Source organism: Acinonyx jubatus, chromosome C2 (assembly GCF_027475565.1).
Source record: "Acinonyx jubatus isolate Ajub_Pintada_27869175 chromosome C2, VMU_Ajub_asm_v1.0, whole genome shotgun sequence".
In the NCBI taxonomy this organism is placed as follows: Eukaryota; Metazoa; Chordata; class Mammalia; order Carnivora; family Felidae; genus Acinonyx; species Acinonyx jubatus.
In genome coordinates, this window is record NC_069384.1 from 141,095,127 (window position 1) to 141,122,048 (window position 26,922).

General features: G+C 39.3%; 1 protein-coding gene across 18 annotated transcripts in view; it reads right to left on the reverse strand.

The window, feature by feature from the left end:
- NEK10 (NIMA related kinase 10) overlaps positions 1–26,922 on the reverse strand; it is a 229,878-nt gene that overhangs the window by 36,367 nt on the left and 166,589 nt on the right. For 14 of the 18 annotated variants that reach the window (XM_027040905.2, XM_027040907.2, XM_027040897.2 and 11 more), the window contains 2 exons: positions 17,547–17,584; positions 17,307–17,447 (listed from right to left, as the gene is read on the reverse strand). The exons of 1 other annotated variant lie outside the window; for it this stretch is intronic. In XM_027040905.2, the coding sequence (XP_026896706.2) occupies positions 17,307–17,447; positions 17,547–17,584 (179 nt within the window). Of the gene's footprint in view, positions 1–17,306; positions 17,448–17,546; positions 17,585–21,928; positions 24,593–26,922 lie in introns of those variants that run through there. 3 more of the 18 variants (XM_027040903.2, XM_027040904.2, XM_027040913.2) reach the window with 2 other exon arrangements.

Below are 26,922 nucleotides of genomic sequence, written 5' to 3' on the forward strand. Positions count from 1 at the left end.
TTTCCTCATGCCAAAATATATTTATTTAGCCCTTATTAATTTCAGGAAAACAAAGTGATAAAAGTTCAAATAGTTAATTTTTAAAAATTTTTTATTATTTAAATATTAATAACTACCAAGTTTGTGGCAAATGTTAGCCATATCATTTTGAGTTTTAAAGCGTTCTCTCTCATCTTTCAGATTAGCACACTAAAAATACTTTGCTTCCTAACTGTTCACCAAAAAAATGCAACACATATTTACATTGATAACTTTGTCCTGAGTATTTTTATTAAAATAATTTTCTCCTAAAAAATATCACAGAAGTAATCATATTTCAATATCAGTCATACCTAGTATGCCTATAATTCGTATCTATAGGGTTCCTACTGCAAAAGACAGACAGTATTCGGTACCGTTAAAATTTAAATAAAATCAAACTTTAAAATTGATTCCATTTTAATTTCCTTTTACAGTTTTGTTATAATAGTGAATTTAATTAGTGTTTTAAAACTTAGGATGAAACTTTAAAATTCCTTATAAAAGGCAATTAATTTAAAGGTAGCAGAAATTTTTAAAAGTAACGGTACTTGCTAGCTTACTCTGGCGAGAATGACCCCACACAGCAATTTTTCTTTCCTCAGGGGTGGTAAGTAGAAGGACTTGGAGGAAGACTAGTGCATGAACTTGGGCCAGACACCGGGAAGTGTTTTACGTATGTAGTTTCATCTAGTCCTTCCAAACTTCTGAAGGGTAGTTGTTCTTATCCCATTTTACAGATATGGAGAGTAAGAGGAAAGAAACTGTCCAGTAAGTCCCAGAGCAAGTGAAGGCCGGGGCATGAAATGAGGCGGGCCCTACGACACCACACTGACTCAGTCTACACAGGAGCTGAGGTGCCTCCAGTTCTCTTTCCGACTCATCACTAGGACACTTCCTCTGGTTACCTCAGATCTAAACTTATATTTATGCTCCTTCCCAGGCCTCAAGGACTATTCCTCTTCTTAAAAGGGTCACTGTTTTTAACATGATGTTCTACCTAGACCTTTGAACATTTAATTGATTAGGTATTTTTGGAAAGCATATACATGTAATAAACTGGAAGCATTAGGTCCTTGTAGTCTCTGCAGTGACTCTATCTGTTGTTGTTGTTTTTAATCTCATGGCACATTAAATGGTCAAATTCCGGGCCCTTTCTTGGTGCTTTGAGACTTGGTTTATGCTATATATCCAGTCTACTGAAACTACACTTCATAGCACAAGCCCTGAAACTGTTCATTACTACAAATTGAACAAAAGATGGATTACACTGTATTCTTCCAAGTTAACCAAGATATGGTAAATCCCCCTATTTGTCCGAACTCTCTCTGCTAAGAGTCAGGAATTTTTAAACAACTGGAGAAGAGAACATTTTGGGCAGGAGTTGCCTGAAGAAGCAAAGAATATTTTTGCTCCACGAATGGGACCAAAACATACATCAGCTTCTCCGTGTTTGACCAAATGCTTTGTTGAAAGACAACGCAACCTTTTAAGTTTTAGCATAGCGGACAGATTTACTCTCACGTCTTTCCTTAACTGTTGTAAAATGAGACAAAGTAACTCAACTGTAGTCTAAATCTACAAATGCTCAATAATCTACCCTTATGGCCAGCAGTGTAGAAGGCACCAGAAGTTCCACAAAGGGTATGGCACTCACAAAGGCTTCATGAAAGGTCCACCCAGAGTAACAGGAAGGGAGATTGAGAGTTGATGCAAAAGTTTCATTTGAGAAGACCATGGAGAATTAGTAGGCACTCAACAAGCACAGGACATGGATTTGGTGTGCGGGAAGGTATACTTCAGTGGCAGCATCTGAGTAGAAGAAAGTTTCAGCAAAGGACAGGAGTCAGCTAAGCGAGGGCTGCACCTGGAGAGCAGCAAGGTGTCCAGTTTATCTAGTGTGAAGTATGATAAAAAGCTATAGTACTGAGTACAGCTAAAGAGGTAGCCAGGGACTGCATACGATGGTAAGGAGCCATAAGGGAGACTGTGTTTCAGAAAAGGTGATCTCATGAGAAGAAGCCCAGAGCTGAAGTCGGAAGGCCTGATTTGGAATAGCAATGTGGTGACCGTCTGCCCACGGGGAACAGGAGCTAAGGAGGGTGCTGAAGCTTGGGTCCCAGTCACTGAATGACATCCCATCATGGAAAGTGAGGCGGAAGTGTGGGAGAAGATGACGACTAGCGGGCTCGGGCATGGAATCCTTCCCAACACAGACCAACGGTTCCACAAGCAGGCAGAAATGATTAGGAAGAGACTTGACAGTCTGGACCCAGTCGCCCCCCTCCCTCATCCACCCTGCCCCACATCCTCTCGCTTCCCCTGGTGGAATTTCCCACAGGACAGCAGGAAGCTGCATCAAAGTCTCAGCACCTTTCACCCTCTGGGTGATCAGGCTTCGTTCACTCCCTTTCACTTGAACCGTCAGAAACAAGCTGTGTAAAGGCCAGCTTTGAATCCCTTCCCTCTAGAATTCTGGCTTAGGGGAACCTGGGTGGCTCAGTGGGTTAAGCGTCTGACTCTTGATTACAGCTCAGGTCATGATCTCATGGTTCGTGAGATTGAGCCCCACATTGGGCTTTGTGCTAATGGTGTGGAACCTGCTTTGGTTTCTCTGTCTCCCTCTCTCTCTGCCTCTCTCTCTCTCCTTCTCTGTCTCTCTCTTTCTATGACTAAATAAACAAACATTAAAAAAAAAATAATTCTGGCTTAATCACCTTTACAATAAGCATCTCACATCCCGTTCAGGTAATTTGCGCATGTGTGAGGATTAGAGCTTTCCTCACTTCCAAATTTGCTATCCCTTTAGTTACTTTTTCAAACTATAAGATACAATCTCAGGATTTTTAAACTTGAAGTTCCTAGAAGTGACTATATAATACACAAGGAGAATTCACTGCTGCATTATTTCCCACACTTTCTCTTGACTTCATGAGCCTCCTGTCATCAAGCAGCAGAGTGTGAGGCTAGCACTGCCCAAGGTGGGGTGGCCTAGAGCAACCAGGAACAGAGAGAGTACATTTCTGGGCTTTAAAAAGCGAGAGTCTAAGCAGAAGGCAGAGAGATTCAAAAGAATTGTTGCTGAGCAACCTTTCCTTCCCGCTCCTCAAAATAAGTCAAAGCTTCTCGAGGAGAGAGGACAGAAAGACAGAAGAAAAGAAGTCTCAGAAGAGACTCAAATTCCATCTCATTTTAGGCAGTCTGGGTGGTGGCAGGAGGAGGCGAGTTAGATGATGGAGCTCTCTTTAAGTTGGGGATTCAAGTGTGGTAGGGCTGGGGGCTCAGTTCCCATGGGGAACTCTGAGAGCTCTAGGCATGAGATGTTCCCTGCACCACAGCAAGGGGCAGGTTGGGGCAGGAGAGATAGCTTCCCGGGGTGTCAGAGGCAAAGAGGTCTTGCTGACTTCCCAAGTCTGTAGGCCCAGAGAGGTAGGGAAAAATGGGTTGGCCCTTCCAATCTCGCGAGAAGGTAAGCTGACAAAATGAGAGAGTTTGCCCTATAGAGAACTTGCCGCCAATCTAGGGGACGTGGCCACAGACGGAACTGTGGACCGGGGACTGGAAGTCAGATAGGGCTGTGCCACTACATTCTCTGGATGCCACATGGAAGTATAACCATACCCAACAATCAGCTCAGACACCAGCACAGGCAGTCTCAAAGCCCCAGTATCATGATGCCAAAAATACCACTCAGGCAAAAACAGAGAGAAGAGCGATCCTCAGTTTGTCCGATTTTAAGCTGACAAAGAAATACCAACATATTGAAACTTGCATTTAGGCTAATGGATTATGTTTTCTAATATGTGGAATGGGGCTCAGTATAAAAAATTAAGCTCAGTGTTGGGAAAATATAGAAAGTTAGATTTTTATTGCTCAATTTGTGGCCTAAAATCAGCATATGCATTCGGTCTAGTCCACACAGGCTGACTTTTTTCCATTGTCTTAGTTATTTCTTACACTATGCTACAATGACCACACAAGTCATGCTTGCTCCCTTTATTTGTCCTAGAGGGAACATTTTTTTTTAAAGTCAACTCTATTGATGTAACCCGCAATTTTCAAGAAGAAAATATTGTGGTGTAAAAATATAGTCTATTTGGCACTATGGATGCAAAGGCTGATCAATCAAACTAAAAAAACAAAACAACACAACACAGAAAGAAAAGATGGGACCCCAACTCCCATTCAATTACCTAAACAAGAATTTATCACAGTCATGAAGAACAGGCAAAATGATCATTGCTTGGTTCTCTGACATCACGCTAGAGCATTTTCTAATAACTCCACTTGATCCTAATCTAATATTGTTGGGAAATGTTCCAGTATATTTAACTAATAATCCACGCCAATAAAGGTACAGGCAGTTTACAGCCTGTAGAGTTCATGATTAACCTGTAGAAATTGATATATTGGTATGACTTTATAGGCTGATCAAGAAGTTAATCACAAAAATATATAGTATTATTTCACCAGTCTTATGCTCAATTTAACAATGTTATTTCAGCTTTTCTTTCTTGACTACTCTATAAATCCCTGTTCTTCAAATGTTCTTGGAACCAGGTCTTTGATTCCCCATCTGGTTCCATCAATAATGGGTTAAATAAAACTAGGACACTTGCTAAAGAATAACTTCAAGCAGAATTATGCTTTTGCGTTCCAATGCAGTAAAAAAACAGTAAGTTGTTATATACATTTAAAAAAATTAACTAACACCTTGTCTCAAATGTCCCAAATAATCTATGGAACCCATAGTGAGGAATGTCAATTAAGAAGGAGTGAGGTCTTGGCTATACAGGAGGGAAGGTGGTTGGCTCAGCTAGTAGAAAGCGTCTCTTGCCTCTTACTAATATTGGCTCCCCTGTCACTAACCACAATATTCAAATTATTTTAAGGGGATTGTAAACACCCTGAAACTATTTTTAAGTTCCATTAAAAAACATTAATAATAGCAGTTTAGAATTTGACAGCCTTGCCTTTCTCCATTGAATCAATTATTTTGTACACTGCTACAATCCATCCACGACACACTGAACTCCCTTTATTCCTACTAGAGGCTGGTGTAGCTTTCTTGCCCCACCCTTCCACTTAGCCTTCCCCCCCAGGGCAGAAACCCCCAGGACAGGGTTGTGAGCTACCACTCAATAGCTGATTTGCAATTTGCACTTGGTCTTGGATTCTAGCCATGAATACCTTCTGTGAGACTTGAGTATCTCTTTGGAAAGACTTTATCCTACAAAGAACATGAAAAAAATCAACATCTCCAGGAAGCATTCACCTGCGACCTGGTCCACACTCCCTCAGTGTCTCCCTTGGCAGGAAGAACTAGGAAGCAGATCACCACTGGTAAAAGAAACTTGTTGTCTCCCACCCCTTCCCCAATCTTAAATCTGACACTAAAATGTCATTGTTCCCCACTCTTTATCATCAGAATATTTATGCAGTTGCTCTTAACAGCAGTGCTCTCAAACAATGGTTTATACAGTGGTAGTCTGTATCAGTTACTCAAGAGGTAATTTTCAAGGGCCTGACCTCAGAGGAAGTACTCAAGACATATTCAAACTTTACTAAAGACGCTTACAATTTGGTTGGAAAATCTAACCAATATATCCAAATCCCAACAAACAATATTAAAAAAAGTATCTAATTATATGCCAAATTGTATGGTTTAGACTAGTATTATATAAATTGGATCGAAGTCTGGTGAGCACTTTTTTTTTATATGCTAAAGAATTGCCATGCAATAAAATAAGAGAAGGCATGTACTCAAAATCACTTTGGCAGTTGTAAAATTTAGTATTAATTACTTCATGTCAATAACTAACTTGAAAGCAAGCTTCTGAAGGTTGCTCAAAATAAGGACTGGAATATTAAGCCATACTCTCTGGAACATTTGGATGAAATATTGACTACTTAATTTAGATCTGACCTTTATGAACAAAAGACAAGTATAAAAATAGCTTCTCAGTCATCTAGTAAGAAAGCATAATTAAGAGCCCAGAAATCATGATGTGACAATTTCTATTCAGAATGCAGAGCATAAGAATTCCCATACATCAGCTCAGTGCCTGGCTGTTCGCTGCTGAGAAATGGGAAAACTGAGCAAGGGAGGGGGAAATATTGGTGTCAATCCAGTCAAATTAGGCCATATTCTTAGTTGACATTCCATTTGCACTTTAAATTTGGGTTTAACTGGCACTCCCCAAAATTTACATTTGACCCATGCTAACAGCATCCATATTATTAAACCGTACTCTAGTACTTGACAAAGGATAGATTTCTCATAATAATAAGTTGCGGTATAGTTTAATTTTCACAAATATATGATACCATTTTCCCTACCTCAAGAGGAAAGGTCTGTTTTTTATACACAACCTACCCCATGCTTCCGCCCCATTCAAAATATCCTGTTGTTTGATTGATAGACAACAGAACTAAATGATTATTTTTAAAGAACTGAGTCTCCTAAGTCATGAGGCACTTGTACAGGATAATTTTACCTAGTAAGTAGATTGGATATGAAACTTTTCCAATTTTCTTTTCTTTCTATTGATTCTATCAAGGAATAAGTTTCAGTGTGGAACAAGTATGTCATCATCACCATTTTTCAGATTAACTAATGTTCTTTCATAACAAAGAAAGCAGACCTCAGGATAAGCAGACAACAATATCTACTTAGAATTTAATCATGTTGTTTTGCTTATATTTCATTATTTTTACAATTGCCATCTATTTATGGTGAGTGATTCTATAGTGGTAGCAATAAATTATAGCAATAGTATAAACTCTCCTTTAATTAAATTTGGTAAAGTGAATCAAATTAAAGAAACACATATTAGGAAAATAGTAGTACAGATGATACTCAGATATGGCCAAATTTGTGCATTGGTAATCTATCAGTGACTAAAGTTAGGGAAATAGAGCTAAAATATTTAACATGCTAAAAATGTTTGTTCATTCACTCAATCCATGTTAATGAGTGTTAATATTTTCATTTATGCAATATAGAAATTCTTTTTTTAATATGAAATTTATTGTCAAATTGGTTTCCATATAACACCCAGTGCTCATCCCAAAAGGTGCCCTCCTCAATGCCCATCACCCACCCTTCCCTCCCTCCCAACCCCATCCACCCTCAGTTTATTCTCAGTTTTTAAGACTCTCTTATGGCTTGCCTCCCTCCCTCTCTAACTTTTTTTTTTTCCCCTTCCCCTCCCCCATGCTCTTCTGTCAAGTTTCTCAGGATCCACATAAGAGTGAAAACATATGGTATCTGTCTTTCTCTGTATGACTTATTTCACTTAGCATAACATTCTCCAGTTCCATCCACGTTGCTACAAAAGGCCATATTTCATTCTTTCTCATTGCCACGTAGTATTCCATTGTGTATATAAACCACAATTTCTTTATCCATTCATCAGTTGATGGACATTTAGGATCTTTCCATAATTTGGATATTGTTGAGAGTACTGCTATAAACATTGGGGTACAAGTGCCCCTATGCATCAGTACTCCTGTATCCCTTGGGTAAATTCCTAGCAGTGCTATTGCTGGGTCATAGGGTAGGTCTATTTTTAATTTTCTGAGGAACCTCCATACTGTTTTCCAGAGTGGCTGCACCAGTTGCAATATAGAAATTCTTGAGTTTTCATTTCTTTTGGCAAAGAACATGTATATGTAATGTATATGTACATGTAATATGTATAAAATATGTATGTAATAAATTATTTACCCAATCCAGTTAGTATTAAAAGACAGAACAAGAGGACTTTAATAGTGCTAACTTGAAATGGTTCCATGGTTATTTGTTCTACAGGAGTTTGAGGTGCATTAAATACTGCTGTAACACCACAGTATGAACCTAGAAGTTCACATTAGGAGTATCAGATATTTTTCATCGGGGGAGGGGCCAAGATGGCAGAGCAGCATGGAAGTTCTCTGTTTCTCTCATCCCTGAAATGTAGCTAGAACAGCACCAAACCATTTTGCACACCTAGAAAATTGAGCTGAGGATTAACACAATAATCCACATAACTTGAGCCACAGAACTTGGCAGGTATACGGTGCACAGAGGTGAAATGGGAAAGAGAGAAGCCACGGAAAGTAGGGAGCTGTTTTTGCAGAGAGAGGACAGAGAAAGTTGGGGGGGGGGGGGAGTAGAGGAAAAACACTCTCCCTGAAAGTAGCTGGAGAGAAAGAGAAAGAATGGGAACACCCACAAGTGACTGAACAAGAAAGGGAGAAAGGAGAGGGTTTTAATACCATCAGGACTCTATAAACAGGGGACAGCAGAGTTGGAAATTCCACAGCTCAATACCTGGCAGTGATCTAGTGGGAAGGGTGAATCCCCAGTAGCAGGCAGCAGGGTCAGAGGGGTCTGGCCGGGCACACAGGGAGAAGCGGTTCCCCTGATAGGAGGGCATGTGGTAGAGGCCCTAGGGCCTCCCCACAGGCAAAGGTCCTAGCAGACCCCAGAGAACAGCCACGATTGTTGGTATTGGAACAAAGACACCAGGGTGTGGTGAAATCTGGCGCCAGTTGTGTGTTGTGATTTACCATAATCCCTGCACTGCTGCCACTGTGATCACATGAATTTCTTCTGAGGCAAGCCAGCACCCAGCCACAATCTCTGAGCCTCTGTAGCAATGTGACAGCATGAATGTTCCCAGGGGCAAGCCGGCATCGCCCACTGCCCAGCGAGACCCTCCTCCAGAGGGTGGGGGAAGGTCCAAGTCGCAGGGGGTTTGGAAACACAGCCCCATTTGAGATAAAATTTGGGAGGAAGGTGCTGCCTAGAAGTCTGACAGCTTGGATGCAGAGAGTGTAGAAGCAGGGAGTGGACAGAAGCCAGAGCAAAGGAGGGGTGCTCAATTGCCGGTTGGTGAGAACACAGAGTTCTGGTGCTATGGACTGGGAAGCTGCGTAACACCATTTACACCTCTCCTGCGCATGTGCATACGTGCACACACAAGACACATAGATCCACCCCAATAAGCTAAGCAGCGCCACCTAGTGGAGAATGGAGCCATTACACCAAGCCCCATCCAACTGCAACAACCAAGTCCTAAAAGGACCAACACAAGTCTCTCCACCTGCTTAGTGTACAGACTATAAAGTGCTGCATAGTTTTACTTCTAGAGGAAACTCGATCTAATTTTATTCTGTTTCCTGGTGCATCTATTCATTTTTTTCTTTTTCTTATTCTTGGATACAGAAAGAAAAAAATAATATTTTTATTTTCCATTTTTATAAAACAATTTTAATTTTTTACTATATGTTTTATTTTTTGTAATTTCTAAAATTCTATTTCACTTTCATTTCATTTATTCTATTTTATTGTTTACATTTTTAAAATTTGCGAACATTTTCTTACCTTTTTTTTTTCTTTCCCTTTTTCTCTATGCTATAAAGCTTCCTTCAAAAAGCAGACCAAAACACACCTAGGATCTAGCTTAATTTATTTTCTTTTTGTGTTGTTTTAACGTTTTAATTTTAATTTTTTATTTTATTAATTCTTCTTCTTCCTCCAAAATGACAAAATGTAGGAATTCACTCCAAAAGAAAAAACAGGAAGAAATGACAGCCAGGGACTTAATCAACACAGATACAAGCAAGATATCTGAACTAGAATGTAGAATCATGATAAAATGAATACTGGCTGGGGTTGAAAAAAGCACAGAATCCCTTTCAGCAGAGATAAAATAAGTAAAATCTAGTTAGGAAAGTGTTAAAAATGCTATAACTGAGCTGATGCCACAGCGGGAAGGATGGATGAAGCAGAGCAGCAAATCAATGATATAGAAGACAAAATTATGGAGAATAATGAAGCAGAAAAAGAGGGAAACTAAGGCAAAAGAGCATGATATAAGAATTAGAGAACTCAGTGACTCATTAAAAAGGAACAACATCTGAATCATAGGAGTCCCAGAAGATGAAGAGAGAGAAAAGGGGGTAGGAGGTTTATGTGAGGAAATCCTAGCAGAAAACTTTCCTAACCTGGGGAAAGACATAGACATCAAAATCCAAGAAGCACAGGGTTCCCATTAGATTCAATAAAAAACGACCATCAACAAGGCATATTATAGTCAAATTCATAAAATACACAGAAAAGGAAAGAATTATAAAAGCAGCAAGGGAAAAAAAATCCTTAACCTATAAGAGAAGACAGATCAGGTTTTCAGCAGACCTATCCACAGAAACTTGGCGGCCCAGAAAGGAGTGGCAAGATATATTTAACATACTGAATTAGAAAAATAGGCAGCCAAGAATTCTTTATCCAGCAAGGATGTCATTCAAAATTGAAAGAGAGATAAAGAGTTTTCCGGACAAACAAAAACTAAAGGGGTTCGTGACCACTAAACCAGCCCTGCAAGAAATTTTAAGAGGGACTCTCTGAGGGGAGAAAAAAGACCAAAAGCAACAAAGACTAGAAAGAACAAGGGAACACAACCACAAACTCCAACTCCACAATGGCAATAAATTCATATCTATCTTTCTATACTTACTCTAAATGTCAATAGACTAAACACTGAAATCAAAAGACACAGGGTAACAGAATGGATAAGAAAACAAGATCCAGCGATACACTGTTTACGAGAGACCCATTTTAGAGCTAACGGCACCTTTAGATTGAAAGTAAGAGGATGGAGAACCATCTATCACGCTAATGGTTGCCAAAAGAAAGCTGGAGTAGCCATACTTATATCAGATGATCTAGATTTTAAAATAAAGACTGTAACAAGGAATGAAGGAGGGCATTAGATCATAATTAAGGGGTCTATCCACCAAGAAGATTTAAAAATTGTAAACATTTATGCCCCCCAAGATAGGATAAATCCCAATGTGGGATTTATTTATGCTCCAAAGGTGGGAGCACCCAAATATATAAAGCAATTAATCACAAACATAAAGAAACTCATTGATAATACTACCATAATAGTAGGGGACTTCAACACCCCACTTACAACAATGGGCAGATCATCTAAGCAGAAAATCAACAAGGACACAATGGCTTTGAATGACACACTGGACTGGATGGACTTAACAGATACATTCAGAACATTTCATCCTAAGCAGCGGAATACACATTCTTCTCCAGTGCACATGGAACGTTCTCCAGAATAGACCACATACTGGGACACAAATCAGCCCTCAACAAGTACAAAAAGATCAAGATCATACTGTGCATATTTTCAGACCATAACACTATGAAACTTGAAATCAACCACAAGAAAAAATTTGGAAAGACAATGAATACTTGGAGATTAAAGAACATCCTACTAAGGAATGAATGGGTTAACCAAGAAATTAAAGAGGAAATTCAAAAGTACATGGAAGTCAATGAAAATGATAACACCACAGCCTAAAACCTCTGGGATACAGCAAAGGCAGTCATGAGAGGGAAGTATATATAGCAATCCAGGCTTTCCTAAAGAAGGAAGAAAGGTCTCAGATACAAAACCTAACCTTGCACCTTAAAGTGCTGGAAAAAGAATAGCAAATAAAACCAAAAACTAGCAGAATACAGGAAATAATAAAGATTAGAGCAGAAATCCATGCTATCAAAACAAAACAAAACAAAACAAAACAAAACAAAACAAAAACAGTAGAACAGATCAGTGAAACCAGAAGCTGGTTCTCTGAACGAATTAACAAAATTGATAAACCCCTAGCCAGTTTGATCAAAAAGAAAAAAGAGGGGCGCCTGGGTGTCTCAGTCGGTTAAGCGGCCGACTTCGGCTCAGGTCACGATCTCATGGTCCGTGAGTTCGAGCCCCGCGTCGGGCTCTGTGCTGACGGCTCAGAGCCTGGAGCCTGTTTCAGATTCTGTGTCTCCCTCTCTCTGACCCTCCCCCGTTCATGCTTTGTCTCTCGCTGTCTCAAAAATAAATAAACGTTAAAAAAAAATTAAAAAAAAAAAAAAGAAAAAGAAAAAAGGACCCAAATAATTAAAATTAAGAATGAAAAAGGAAAGATCACAACCAACACTGCAGAAATACAAACAATAATACAAGAATATTATGAGCAATTATATGCCAATAAATTGGTCAATCTGGAAGAAATGGACAAATTCCTAGAAACATATACACTACAAAAACTGAAACAGGAAGAAATAGAAAATTTGAACAGACCCATAACCAGTAACAAAATTGAATTAGTAATCAACAATCTCCCAAAAAACAAGAGCCCAGGGCCGGATAGCTTTCCAAGGGAATTCTACCAAACATTTAAAGAATTAACACCTATTCTCTTGAAGCTGCTCCAAAAAATCGAAATGGAAGGAAAACTTCCAAACTCTTTCTATGAAGCCAGCATTATCTTGATTACCAAAACCAGACAGAGACCCCACTAAAAAGGAGAACTATAGACCAATTTCCCTGATGAACATGGATGCAAAAATCCTCAACAAGATATTAGCCAACCAGCTCCATCAATACATTAAAAAAATTATTCACCATGACCAAGTGGGATTTATACCTGGGATGCAAGGCTCATTCAATATCTGCAAAACAATTAATGTGATACATCACACTAATAAAAGAAAGGACAGGAACCACATGATCCTCTCAATAGATGCAGAGAAAGCATTTGACAAAATACAGCATCTTTTCTTGATAAAAACCCTCAAGTAAGTAGGGATAGAAGGATCATACCTCAAGATCATAAAAGCCATATATGAAAGACCACCGCTAATATCATCCTCAATGGGGAAAAACTGAGCGCTTTCCCCCTAAGGTCAGGAACACGACAGGGATGTTCATTCTCGCCACTGTTATTCAACATAGTATTGGAAGTCTTAGTCTCAGCAATCAGACAACACAAAGAAATAAAAATCATCCAAATTGGCAAGGAGGAAGTCAAAATTCCACTCTTTGCAGATGACATGATACTCTATATGGAAAGATTCCAAAAGATTCCACCAACAAAACTGCTAGAACTGATCCGTGAATTCAGCAAAGTCGCAGCATATAAAATCAATGCACAGAAATTGATTGCATTTCTATACACCAATAATGAAGCAATAGAAAGAGAAATCAAGGAATCAATCCCATTTACAACTGTACCAAAAACCATAAAATACCTGGGAATAAACCTAACCAAAGAAGTAAAAAATCTATACACTGAAAATTATAGAAAGCTTATGAGAGAAAGTGAAGAAGACACAAAAAAAATGGAAAAATATTCCATGGTCATGAATCGGAAGAACAAATATTGTTAAAATGTCGATTCTACCCAAAGCAATCTACAAATTCCATGCAATCCCTATCAAAATAACACCAGCATTCTTCACAGAGCTAGAACAAACAATCCTAAATTTTTTATGGAACAGAAAAGGCCCCAAATGGCCAAAGCAATCCTGAAAAAGAAAACCAAAGCTGGAGGCATCACAATTCCAGACTTCAGGATGTATTACAAAGCTGTAACTATCAAGACAGTATAGTACTGATACAAAAACAGACACTCAGATCAACGGAAAGAATAGAGAACCCAGAAACAGACCCACACATGTATGGCCAACTAATCTTTGACAAAGCAGGAAAGAGGATCCAATGGAGTAAAGACAGTCTCTTCAGCAAATGGTGCTGGGAAAACTGGACAGTGACATGCAGAATGAACTTGGGCCACTTTCTGACACCACACACAAAAATAAACTCAAAATGGATGAACACACAAAAAAAACCCATAAAACAGGAAGCCATCAAAATCCTACAGGAGAAAGCAGGCAAAAACGTCTTTGACCTCGGCCACAGCAACTTCTTACTCAACACATCTCCGGAGGCAAGGGAAACAAAAGCAAAAATGAACTATTGGGACCTCATCAAGATAAAAAGCTTCTGCACGCTGAAGGAAACAATCAGCAAAACCAAAAAACAACTGACAGAATGGGAGAAGATACTTGCAAATGACATATCAGATAAAGGGTTAGTATCCAAAATCTATAAAGAATTTATCAAACTCAACACCCAAAAAACAAATAATCCAGTGAAGAAATGGGTAAACGACATGAATAGATACTTTTCCAAAAAAGACATCCAGATGGCTAACAGACACATGAAAAAATGCTCAACACCACTTATCATCAGGGAAATATAAATCAAAACCACAATGAGATACCACCTCACACCAATCAAAATGGCTAAATTAACAACTCAGGCAATGACAGATGTTGGCGAGGATGTGGAGAAAGAGGATCTCTTTTGCACTGCTCGTGGAAATGCAAACTGGTGCAGCCACTCTGGAAAACGGTGTGGGGGTTCCTCAAAAACTAAAAATAAAACTACCCTACGACCCAGCAATTTCACTACTAGGTATTTATTCAAAGGATACAGGTGTGCTGTTTCAAAGGGGCACATGCACCCCAATGTTTATAGCAATGCTATCGACAATAGCCAAGGTATGGAAAGAGCCCAAATGTCCATCTACAGATGAAAAGATAAAGAAGATGTGGTGTCACACACACACACACACACACACACACACACACACACACACACACACAATGGAGTATTACTCGACAATCAAAAAGAATGAAATCTTGCCATTTGCAACAATGTGGGTGGAACTAGAGCATATTATGCTAAACGAATTTAGTCAGTCAGAGAAAGACAAGACCAGAGCTCTAACCCCTGAACTATGGAGCCTCATCCTGAGAAAGACAAATATCATATGACTTCACTCATATGTAGAATTTAAGATACAAAACAGATGAACGTAAGGGAAGGGAAGCAAAAATAATATAAAAACAGGGAGGTGGACAAAACATAAGAGACTCTTAAATACAGAGAACAAACTGAGGGTTGATGGAGGGGTTGTGGGTGGGGGGATGGGCCAAATGGGCAAGGGACATTAAGGAAGACACTTGTTGGGATGAGCTCTGGGTGTTACATGTAGGGGATGAATCACTGGATTCTACTCCTGAAATCATTATTGCACTATATGCTAACTAACTTGGATGTAAATTAAGAAAACAACAACAAAAAAGGAGTACCAGATAGAAAAGATCATGTTATAATACAGTCACTCGGTACTCTAAAATCATAGTTCTCACCATTTTTTTCTTCCATAGCATATGGAAAATGATGTTTACATTCTAGACAGAGTCCTGGAAGCATACCAGGTTTTGACAAAATTCTTCCCGCCCTGACAACTTTTTCCAGAACATTTAGACAATACAGGCTGTGGCTGTTGGTTGTACATAATGTTCCTTTCATCCAAGCATGTTCCTTTCTATCCAAAAAAGCTAAATCAAACATTAAGTGAAAATACATTAATACAGTCTGCTTTAAAAAAATTAATCATCCACACATTTCAGTGTTTTGCCTATTCTGAGTAACGAATATTTAAGATATAACCTACAACTGCCCAGACCAATGACACCGTGGTCCGAACTTATTTCCCTACTGTTGGAGAGCTCTATTTATGGCACCTTCTCTGGGGTGCCTGGGTGCCTCAGTCAGTTAAGGGGGCAACTCTTGATTTTGGCTCAGGTCACGATCTCCCGGTTTGTGGGATGGACGGTTTCTGCGCTGACAGCACAGATCCTGCTTGGGATTCTCTGTCTCCCTCTCTCTCTATCCCTCCCCCACTCATTCTTTCTCTCTCTGTCTCTCTCTCTCTCAATATAAATAAAACAAACTTTAAAACAAAAACAAATCACCTTTTCATTCTCTGAGTTAGGCTAGAGACACAGAGAAAACAACTGGAATGGAGCATGACTTGCAGGTGAGGTGAGCTAAGTGGATGGGGCTGGTATCAGTTGTTTGTGATCTGATAAAGCAAAAATAGTCCAAATTTACCCACAACGCTAAAAAGTATGACTTCTGTAATGAACAGAAAAATAATTTTGCCTTAAGATGGAGAAAAATAAAGATTTTTTTTTTACTCGAAAGTAGAATAACCTATAGGTACTAACCCAAATGTTCTCATATGCGCTGATGTGTCTACAATATTAATAGAAACATTGCCCTTTATGGGTGAACTTTTGTATTCACTGACAACACTGTAGTATATTGTTTTAAATAAGAAATATGTCAGTGAACTTTTAAAAACTGGACGGAACAGACTGTAAGTCTAAAAAATACAATATATTACATGTAAACTGCTATAATGTGATTAGTTTGTTTAAAGGTCAAGAGATCTGATCAATTTCATGGATATAAAATAAGTCTAAAACTGAGCCAATTCAACATGCCCTTTAGGAAAAGGAATTCCTATTATGAATCAGAACAGAATTGTGAATTGCTTACATAAATACGTGTTCTGCTCTTGCTATTATAAAATCAATCCACAACAATCATTTCAGCTTCACGATTATGTTACGTATGAACTTACCTTATGCCAGACAGCATGGTCAGCATGATAACTATGGACATCTTAATAACAAAACCACCTTTTTTTTTTGCATCTATGCTGATGGTGTAAATGGCCCCAGACTGTCAATAACTCTTCCAAAGCAAATTTAATAAATGTGAAGACATGGACTAATGTTACCAAAAATCAATTCCCATCACTTATGTTCACCATAGGTGTTAACTCTACAAAAGAATGTGAGTTAAGGAAGCCAAAATGAAAACAGCATTAAGCAACAATTTCAAATTAACCAAAGTAGTAAATTAGAACTCAAGAGTCATACATGCATACATATGTTAAGAGCACAATTGCTATACTTTTTCCCTGAATTGTCCAGACTTAGCTAACAGTTTTACTACTACTGTTGTACTTTGGTCCTCTTTAATGGAAATTCAAAACATTAAGCGATACACTCACCCTCCCCCCCAAACCATTACTATAAACTTTTATGTTTTAAGAATCCATAATTTTTAAATTATTAACAAAAACAGGATACAGTATTGTTTTAATCAGATACAAATAGAAATAACTAAAAAGGACTATCTATGCCAGAATAAAGGAGCCAGACAAAGATAAATTTCACTCCTTTGTATCATATAGGCATAAAGCTTATAGAAACATGAATATAAAACAGTTACTATTTTTTGCCAGGAGGTATGCATTTTAAGCACCAATAGTTTAACTGGCTAACATCCCCGCCAAAGCAGAAGTGTAAATTTTAGAAAAACAGCCTGTAATTATTTCAATCAAATAAGTGAACACAGAAAGCATTTTGATACTGTTAAATTGCCAAACTAATAACGGTGGACAAACAAACCAAATTCTCCTGCCGCCTGTATTAAAATTACCTCCCAAGCATCATTCAGACCCATTCAGTCCCAACTATAATTCTGTGTTCGCCCATCGTGTGCTTGACATCAACTTGATCTAATAAGTACTACCATGATCTCTGAGATTGCGAAGAATCACAGCGGGAAGGCTATGGGACTGCCACCCCGTCACTAACTCGGCCTCTAGCTCCTTAACGTGGGCCCTGAGCATGAGGGGTGGTACTTTCAGAAGCAGGTCAAGAGGCAGCAAAGCTGAAGAAATAAAAGGGGGAAAGATATGAAACTGTAACATAAATCATACTGAATATCAGGTAGGCATGTGTGATTTTGTTACTGCCAACACGAAATTACCTGGTCTTGGTCTGGATCCTATTCCACCAGTGAAGTCCCTGAAAACAGAATTAGGGGCCGTTACGAGGACTCATTCAACTTGGATTTGACTAACATTGACTGAAAGCCTATACCCCACTATGCTTTACATTGTAAAAATTGAAAGAAGATTATTTTCCCTCAAGATGTTCTTGAGAGCTTAACAAACAGAAGACCAAGCCCATGCAAGCCCACAGCAGACCTGACATTTTACTGGCACATGGAAAAACCCTATCTCATCACAGTGGTTTAGAAACTCTCAGAATGATTAAGCTGGGGAGGGGCAGAGAGAGAGAAGGTCACAGAATCCAAAGCAGATTCCAGGCTCTGAGCTGTCAGCACAGGGCCCGATGAGGGGCTCAAACTTGTGAACTGCAAGATCATGACCTGAGCCGAAGCCGGCCGCTTAACCGACTGTGTCAACCAGGTGCCTCGGGATTTAAATACAAATAAACATGGTTAATAAATCTCTTACACCGACACTTTCATTTTAAGCATATAATTCTTGATACATAAATGCAACACATACCTTAAGTTACCAAGCAAAACAAAACTGGCACTCATTTACCCACTGACCAGCTGACGTGCTAGATTAATGGCAAAATCTTTGCATTTGATGGCAAGTTCCTTCCCTTCCTTTCCCGCTCCTAACTCCCCACCATACCAGCACTCTCCTGATCCCATTATTTTCTCTGTCCCTTTCCCAGCCCAAGTTTTCAGAACCTGGAAAAGTCAGTGAAACTTGCCAGACTTGTACAGTTAATACACATCGCCTAGTTGTGGGAGAAGCGGCATGTTTAAAGAAAGAAAATGGGTAGCCCCCGCCCTCAGAAAGAGGGGCATAATCTCAGCAGTGTCCAAAATGGGCAGGATGCCTCCCGGCTGAGGAGCAGACCATCTGTTTCAGCACCTCATACCCTCACATCCATGACATACTTGCTCTATCACAGCAAGTGCCAATGAATAACCCTGCCCCTTAGCCTTCCGGGTGGGTCTAGCACAGCCCAATAGAAATATAATGCAAACCACAGACATAAGTCTAAATCTTCTGGTAGCCACATTTTTAAAAAGTAGAAATAAAGAAGTGACATTAATTTTCAGAACACATTTTGTTTAACCCTTTATCTTTAAAATATTCTCATTTCAGCATGCACTAAATACAAAACTCATGAGATACTCGACATTCAGTTTTGTATTTAAACCAATATTAAAATGAAATTAAAAATTTCGTTCCTCTGTCACACCAGCTACATTTCAGCTGCTCAAGGGTCACACGTGGCCAGTGGCCTCCATATTCAACAGTGCATTCCAGAGTCACTGTCTTCACAGAAATTACGACTGAGGCTAACAGTCATGTCACATAGCTGCAAAGCCTGTGATACCTCTTGGACTATCCTAAATGTTGAATTAAAATGTAATTTGCGAGGGGCACCTGGGTGGCCCAGTCAGGTAAGCATCTGACTTCGGCTCAGGTCATGATCTCACGGCTCGTGAGTTCGAGCCCTGCGTTGGGGGCTCAGAGCCTGAAGCCTGCTTCGGATTTTGTGTCTCCCTGTCTCTGCCCCTCCCAGCTCATGCTCTGTCTGTCTGTCTCTCTCTCTCTCTCTCTCTCTCTTAAAAATGAATAAATATTTTTTTAAAAATTAGAAAAAATGTAACGTGCAAAAATCTTTTATTCCTAAGGTTACAGGTACTTTTGATAGATCATAACCACTCACAGGTCGAGTTAACTAGATGAATCTTCCAGTTGTCCTGAAGAATCCAAAATTCCAAACATTTTTATATGTTAAAAAAATGGGCTAGTCATATATGTGAAATAGACTATCCTGACAATGCTGAGTTGCTGCCAACTTTGCTACTCCTTAATATAATTCTAAATTCTTCTTTAGGGGATCTAAATGAACTTTAGGGGATCTTTAAAAATAAACATCACACATTCATTCAACAAATATTGATGAAGTGCCCACTACGTGTAGAAACTGTGCCAGACATTAGAGACGGGATGGTGAAAAGAAACAATCCTTAGCCTTGGAACTTACAAGATTATACAGGTATAGCAGAAAAACTGTTAATTTCTCTGCAAATCATATCATGGATCACAAGAAAGCATACTCATCTGCAATTGCCAAATAGAACAGACTAATTGTAGCCAGAAGGAACAACATTTAACTACACAATCGTTAGGTCCAGATGGACAAAAGATTGAAATTATGCAAAGCCTGAAGGAAGTCTGCCTCTAGGACTGGATTGAATGTTTATGCGCAATAGAACATTATGGCTGCAGATGATGGTTTCCCATGAGAGTGTAAGCTGGAAAACCGGCAGAGATGACTTAACACAAAGAGAACAGTCTAGAAATGTTTTCTGGTGAAAAGGCTTAATATAATGAAGCTTGTGTCCTCTGAAACTTTTAAAATGGGCATTGACTAATAGAACTTCAGGCTGATTAAAACAGAATTGCAGAGAAACGGAAGGTTTCAAAGGATTCCAAAAGGTCATGCCTCCAGCTCTCTTCAGATCCGGGGCGACTTCGTCCAGAATTTATAACCTAAAGCAGAAATTGAAGCACTGCATCTGAGTGTTAGCCTACAACTTCCACCCCAAACCAATAACAGGTAAGGTGGAGATTGAAGGTTTAGCTTTGTAATTTTTTAAATCAACTTTCCGCTGAATGAATTCAAGTTCAGAGTAAATTACTGGGATACTTATTGTGTTTAGAGGAGTCCTGGCCGTAAAGAGATGGAGTTCTAGAATTTTATACGTTGTAAAACTGTTTCAAATATACTTCTGAACCAAGGAAATATTTTCACACGCATAGGAGGCACATTACATAACTTAATTCAGTGGTGAAAAGTAGTCAATACTATTTGATGTGGGTAAAAAGAAGAAATATTTAACCTTCTGAAATGAGAAGGTTGACTTACAGTACTAAGATAACGCTGTCTGAGGCTACTGCAATCATACCATCTGAGCTAACTAGCATTTTACCACTTAGAAGTCTCTTTCTGGTAGTGACATTCATAAACATGTCCTGTGTGAAAACACGGCATTATGCAGGATTGAGTTCTCCTGTTCAATATGGGCTTTTCACTTATCTATAATGTTAACAGAGGTGGTGTCACTACAGGAAAGGAAAATAGTGACCCTGTGGCTCTCCGTCCTTACTCCAATAACAGCCAGAAACCAACAAGCAATTAGCCAGAAAAGTTTAGAACTGTCACAGAAAAGAAATAAAGTGGTCTTACTGATCATTGTTTCTGTGAGGCTGCTTGATTGTGACATTGGCAGATAGGCTAGGTTGATTCTGGCCAGGAGTGATCAAGTATTCAATTTAAGTAAAACAAGATATGGATTATGAAAAGGGCGAGTAGAGAACACCTACAAGTCAAAATAAGCAAGGCTTCTGCTAAAAGGAGGCAAAACCCATAGGTCCTGAGGTTCTACAAGAGTCTTTCTGGTCACCTATATGATGCTGGATGGTCTCAAATGTCCACAATCATCTTTTATGTGACTCAAAGACTAACGCCAGGTGCACATCCTTGAGTACAAATTACGCATATCCTGATTTATCAAAGAAGTTGTGAACCAAACGCATCTCCAAGACCGCAAACATCCAATATCTCAAACCAACCTGCCAACTACACCCTGTTGCCTTGGCAACAGGATGCAAGCAGGCATGGAGAAATCTTGTTGCCTGAACAACAGAATCTTTAAGAAAAAAAAAATAAACTAAAATGGGGACTTATGCTGTGACTATGGCAAAGGCTTGTAGGTTCAAGTCAATAAGTGGGACTTTAGTCCTATTCCAAAGAGAGATATAGAATTTATGCTAAGATAACAGTCATTCATCAATTAATTAACAAGTATTTGGGGGCTGGCACCTATGCACAATACACTGCCACCTAGGAAATGCAAAGATGGACCTGGCATTGTCTGGTATGTGCCAGTGTACAATTATAAATATTAATTGAATGAGTGAACGAATGTTCTTAAGAAAATCATAATACAATGACCAAAGCTTACTTTGTAGTCAGTGTATATAGTAGTTAGAGAAGTTGAAGGCCCTGTGTGCATTATCAAATTCCACTATACAAGATAATTTATAAATTGAAATAAAAGTTAGAATGCAGTGGATTATATCTATCTATCTATCTATCTATCTATCTACCTATCTATGTATTGAGACTATAAAATCCAGATAGAAACTGGTAAAAGTCATGCCCATTCTTAATTCCTTCCTAACAAGTAGTAATGGAGGCAGGAAATTTTAGATTATTTAGATCACTGAAAATGATTAAAATTAGAAATTTCAAAAAAAAGTCCTAATTATTGAATTTGTGCTTTTTTTCTTGACACAGGCAGTAATTAATCCAGCTTTTGACTATCAATGTTCGCAAAACATCAAACAATAAGGATAATTACTTACTATGATTATTTCAAAACAGGTAATGTTTTGTGACAGATGGCTGTAAAGAGTGAATTGCGCTCTTTTACTCTGTGCAATTTCAGAGATGTCCACATCAAAATAAAAGATGATTTCCACAAACACTATCATGCACTTCAACATTTCTCAATATATGTGTGCGGTTCAAATCTCTAAAACTGGGAACTTAAAAATGGTACAACCACTCTGGAAAACAGTTGGGCAGGCTTCTTTAGAAAGTTAAGCACCACCTACCATACGTTCCAGTCATTTCATTTCTAGATATTTACCCAAGATTTTTAAGAGTATGTATCCAGATAAAGACACAAATGTTCATCACAGCTTTATCTGTAGCAGCCAAGTACTGGGACTCAAATGTCCAGTAACAGATGAATAGAAAACAAACCATGATATAGCCATACAATGGGCTACTACTTAACAATAAAAAAGAATGAACTATTGATAGACTATGAAAACAATATGGACAGATCTCCAAATAATTACGCTGCCTAAAATAAGCCAGACAAATAAGAGTATGTACTATATAACTCCATTTACATGAAAGTCTAAAATGCTAACTAATCTAGAGTGCAACAAGCAGCTCAATGGTTGCCTAGGGTGGGGAGTGAGGAGAAGTGAGGGTACAAACAGACATGACGACACTTTTACATGGATATGTTCTCTATCTTAATTGTTATTTCACAGGGATATGCATATTCAAAACTTATCAAATTGCACATTTTAAATATGTGCAGCTTATTTTGTGTGAATTATATCTCACTGAAGCTCTTACAACAAAATAACTTTTCACAATCTCATTCAAGAAAAGTTATTCAAATAGACCATCACATGACCTGTACATGTGTTAAAAGCAATATATAAAAAATATTCCATTAAGTTCACTTTTGTCTGCCTTCTGTTACTTATGAGACGGAAGCTAAATGTAAGCCAGTTCTAGTTATCTCATGGTTCGACATCTTCAAGAGAGCTAACTGGTTAGCCCTCAGTAGAGTATGAGTTTATCACATCCAAAGCAGCTATTTGGTGACACTCAGATCGATAAGCATTTACAGGAGTGTCCCAAGTGACACTCCTGTTCATGACTCTCCAATAACATGCAAAGAATGAAGATGTAAAATCAAATGTCTACTCTAGTAAGTCAAAAGCCTAAAAGCAAATTGTACTCAGTGAATATACATATAGTGTGAAGGACCTGTTCATCATTAGGAAATGTGGGTCATCTAGAAGCTCCCCATAGTCTACCTGTATAATGTCAAAAACGCTCTCCTGACATCTCCAGATTTTCTTGGGGTGGGGAGGGGTAGGAGAGCCCTGGGAATGGCTGCTGCCTGGATGGCATCCTGCTGAGGGAGATTTCATGTCTGGAGATCGGAGAATGGAGATTTGGAGATTCACTTTCTCTTCATGAATGCTACAGTTCCAGAACTGAGGAATGGGGCTCTCTCCACTGATATGGAACTTCAGCTTTGACTTTGGCTTCTAGGACTTTCGGTGATTTGGGGATGGGGGAGGAGATATGGGGAGGAATATGTCAAGAAAAGGAGCCCACAGGAATTATTTGCTGGCTTCATGTCACTTCTGCTCAGTAGTTCATAGAACAAGTATATACTTTTAAGAGTTGAGAACTCATTCTCTCTTGGTCTTGCTATTAGAGTCTGGAAAAAATTTCATAACTTGATGATGACTTGGCTCACCAGGATGCCTTCCAGTTCTAATATGATGTTTCCTCTCACCAGCCCTGAGACCAGTATTTCTCTGAGGAGGCAGAAGCTGTCCCTCTAGTTCCATTTGCCTAGCTCCATTTGAAAGTCTATGGCAAATTATTGGTCCTTCAACAGGCAATTGGCTTAAATCTGGTCCCTGATATCTGGGGTGATAGAATCTCAGAATTTATGCTCAAGTTTTCTCTCTGAGCTATTTAGCCAGGACCAAGTTTGAATTCTAAACTCTGTGGCTTTTTCTCAATGGTACCAATTCTGTTGTTTTAAGAGCCAATAAGGATCCCCAAGGGGGAGAGCTGCCCAAGGTCTCACTGTAACTGGTCTACCGTTTCATATGTGACACAGAATACCCAAAAATCTCTGCAGGCTTGATTTTCTACTTATTTTTATTCTACTTTATAGCTCTGCTATCTTCTTTTAGGTTCTAACTTCTCATTTAGCAACTAAATATTTTCTATTATGTAGCGTTGCTATTTTCTTTTAGATTCTAACTTCTCATTTAGCTTCTAAATATTTTCTATTATGTAACTTGGCTATCTTCTTTTAGAGTCTAACTTCTCATTTAGCTTCTAAATATTTTGCAGAATGGTTTCACATTTCACTTCAGTAAACCAAGAAACCCAGAAACATCCTAAACAAATGAGATGGCAAATAACTTTACCTTTAATGTCTTTTAATTTAAAGAATTAGAAATACATTTTCAAATTGTCTCCTTTTAATTCAGAGAAGGCCTGGGGGTTACTTGGAAGGACGTCAAACGTCATTAACTGTCTCTCCTCTTAGTTGGCATGAATCACAGGCTGTCTTTTGTCATTCATCTTCTTCTGAAGTCTGTCCTTGTCTCCCTGTTACACTCAGAGTTCCTCGAGGGAAGAGAGCTCGTCTTAAACCGACCTGTGTTCCTGATGGCATGTTACACTGCACCACACACAGCACAGCTTTCAAATGTTACTTTAGCTCACGTCCTATTCACCTATGCACCTTCTGATGCATCAGCCTCAACATCTGCGCCATTTTCCATTTTCCACCTGTTGGCTTGGTCATTAACCTCAAGTGAAAAGGGTTAATGTAATTGCACTCTGTAATATCCCTTTTTCGATAAGCTTCAGATTGAACGTCTCCTTTCTGTTGGTTCTAGTTTAGCCAATTCACTATAAAATCTTCAGATAATAACTAGTTTTAAAAGCCAGTTCAAGCTCCAAAATATATAGAACCTATGTTTCTTTTGTTTTTGAAGGTTTGGACTTAACTGGGCTCTTTCAAATAAGACAATTTTCCATGAATCCTTTTAGAAAAAAAGACCAGAATTATTTAACAACTTCAAGATGCCTAAATTCATCTGATTGGCAATTCCCATTTTAATATAAAATTCTTTTAATTGGGGAGTTAGACCCATATGTCATGAGGCATTTTTGTACTAAAATACTTGTTTTGCATGTATTTTATACTTTTAAGCACATTTATATCACTGAATAAAGTATCCAATAATAGGAGGGAAAAAAAAAAAAAAGCCTTTTAGGGATGTTCTTAAAAACATAAATAGTCACAAACCCAGTAATGGCTAGATTCCAGAGCGCGCTTGCTAGTTATGTTGTGGGAGAACTCGTTGGACATTTCCCTATGCAAATCAAATACTGTTCCAAGCAGTTGGCTAGATTTCCAGATCAGCTCACAAAAGTCTACTGAACTGGTGATGTGGCTAAGGTAGAAGCCCTGATACCGGAGTTGAGGAGGACATCCCACTCTGTGGTAGCATCAGACCCCCAGCTCTGCAGCCACATCTTCCAACCCTGTCCCCTCTCTTGCTGGGCCAGCAAGCAAGAGCTCCCATGGCTCCAGGCTCCTGTGTGTGGCTTCCTTGTCTGTGGAAAGTGGGAGCAGAGGTGGTGGCTTAGGGACAAGAAGCCAGAAGGAAGGCAATTGGAGGGAACTGCAAGCCCAGCAAATTCCTTGGGCGATCCTCTATTTCAAGTCCCAAGTCCTCTAAATCCCCCATTCTGGTTCTCCTGGGGTTCGGGACTGTTTCTCTTTCCCCTGCCCTCTCCTTTACGTCTGACCATCACTTCTCGGCACATCGGCCCACTAAAAAAATGTGTAGGATTCCCTCAATGGCCCTTCTGGTATTTTATGCACTCTGATAGGTTTTCCTTGGGTTTTTGTCACTAGCAACACTGGAAATGAATTAGGAAATTAAAAGGCTTCGTGCTAACCCTTTCTGAGCCTTACTTGGAAAAAAATAAGTAATTAGTGATGCTGTATCTTTGACTAGACAAAAAGTAGTTTTCTACATGAACCCTCCTTTGCCCCCTAACTGAGCCCTTCAGGATTTTGCAAGGCAGCTTCCTCATTCTGAAATTCATCTTCCCAGTGGACAGTAGTTCCATTCTGGCTGCCCAGTACCCACTGTGCTCCCTGCAGCAAGGACCTCCTGATGGACTTGGAGGGGGCAGTCGATCAAGGAACTCAGCTCTCCCGGCAGCGGTAAATAGGATTCTGATTCAATCCAGGCCAACTGACTCTCTCTAGTAAGACACTGAGTCCTGAGAAAGGTGACACATGGGTGCCAAAAGCAAACTGGGAGATCCTTTATCCCAGCATCAGGGCCTTTCTGATTCTGCCAGCAGTGCCTCCTCCACAGACTTCAGGGGCTCATCTGGCTCTTATTCCTTCCTAAGTTTAGAACCTCTGGGTTTCTAATTACATGAGCACTGCCCTCCCCACCCCCCGCCATAAAGGCTTTTAATGAACCTCTGTTGCATGAGTCAACAAAAGTCAGGTTCATTTGCTGGCATCCAGAAAGCCCAGCTGAGAAAGCACACCATAGCCTTACCCTTTTGTCACATTGCATGCAGCCACGTCCCTAGCCAGGGTCACCCACAGTGCCACAGACCACTGACTGGAATCACCACCTACGCGCTTATGCACAGGTAGCCTCAACTGGTGTCTCTGACTAAGAGCTGTCTGGCAGTCCTTCTGCCTGTCTCCACTCAGTTGTCTGCCCATCTTTATATTGGTTCTTCCCAGGTGACCACTCCTCAAATCTAGACCATCTTCACAGCAGTGACCTTGAAAATCATCTAGTAGACAGAAACCACCAAGTATAATCTTCTCTGCTTTTCTAGCTTAATTTTGTCTTTGCCCCCTTTTCTTCAGACACAGAGAAAGAGCTGTCCCTTCATCTTTCCCGGACCCA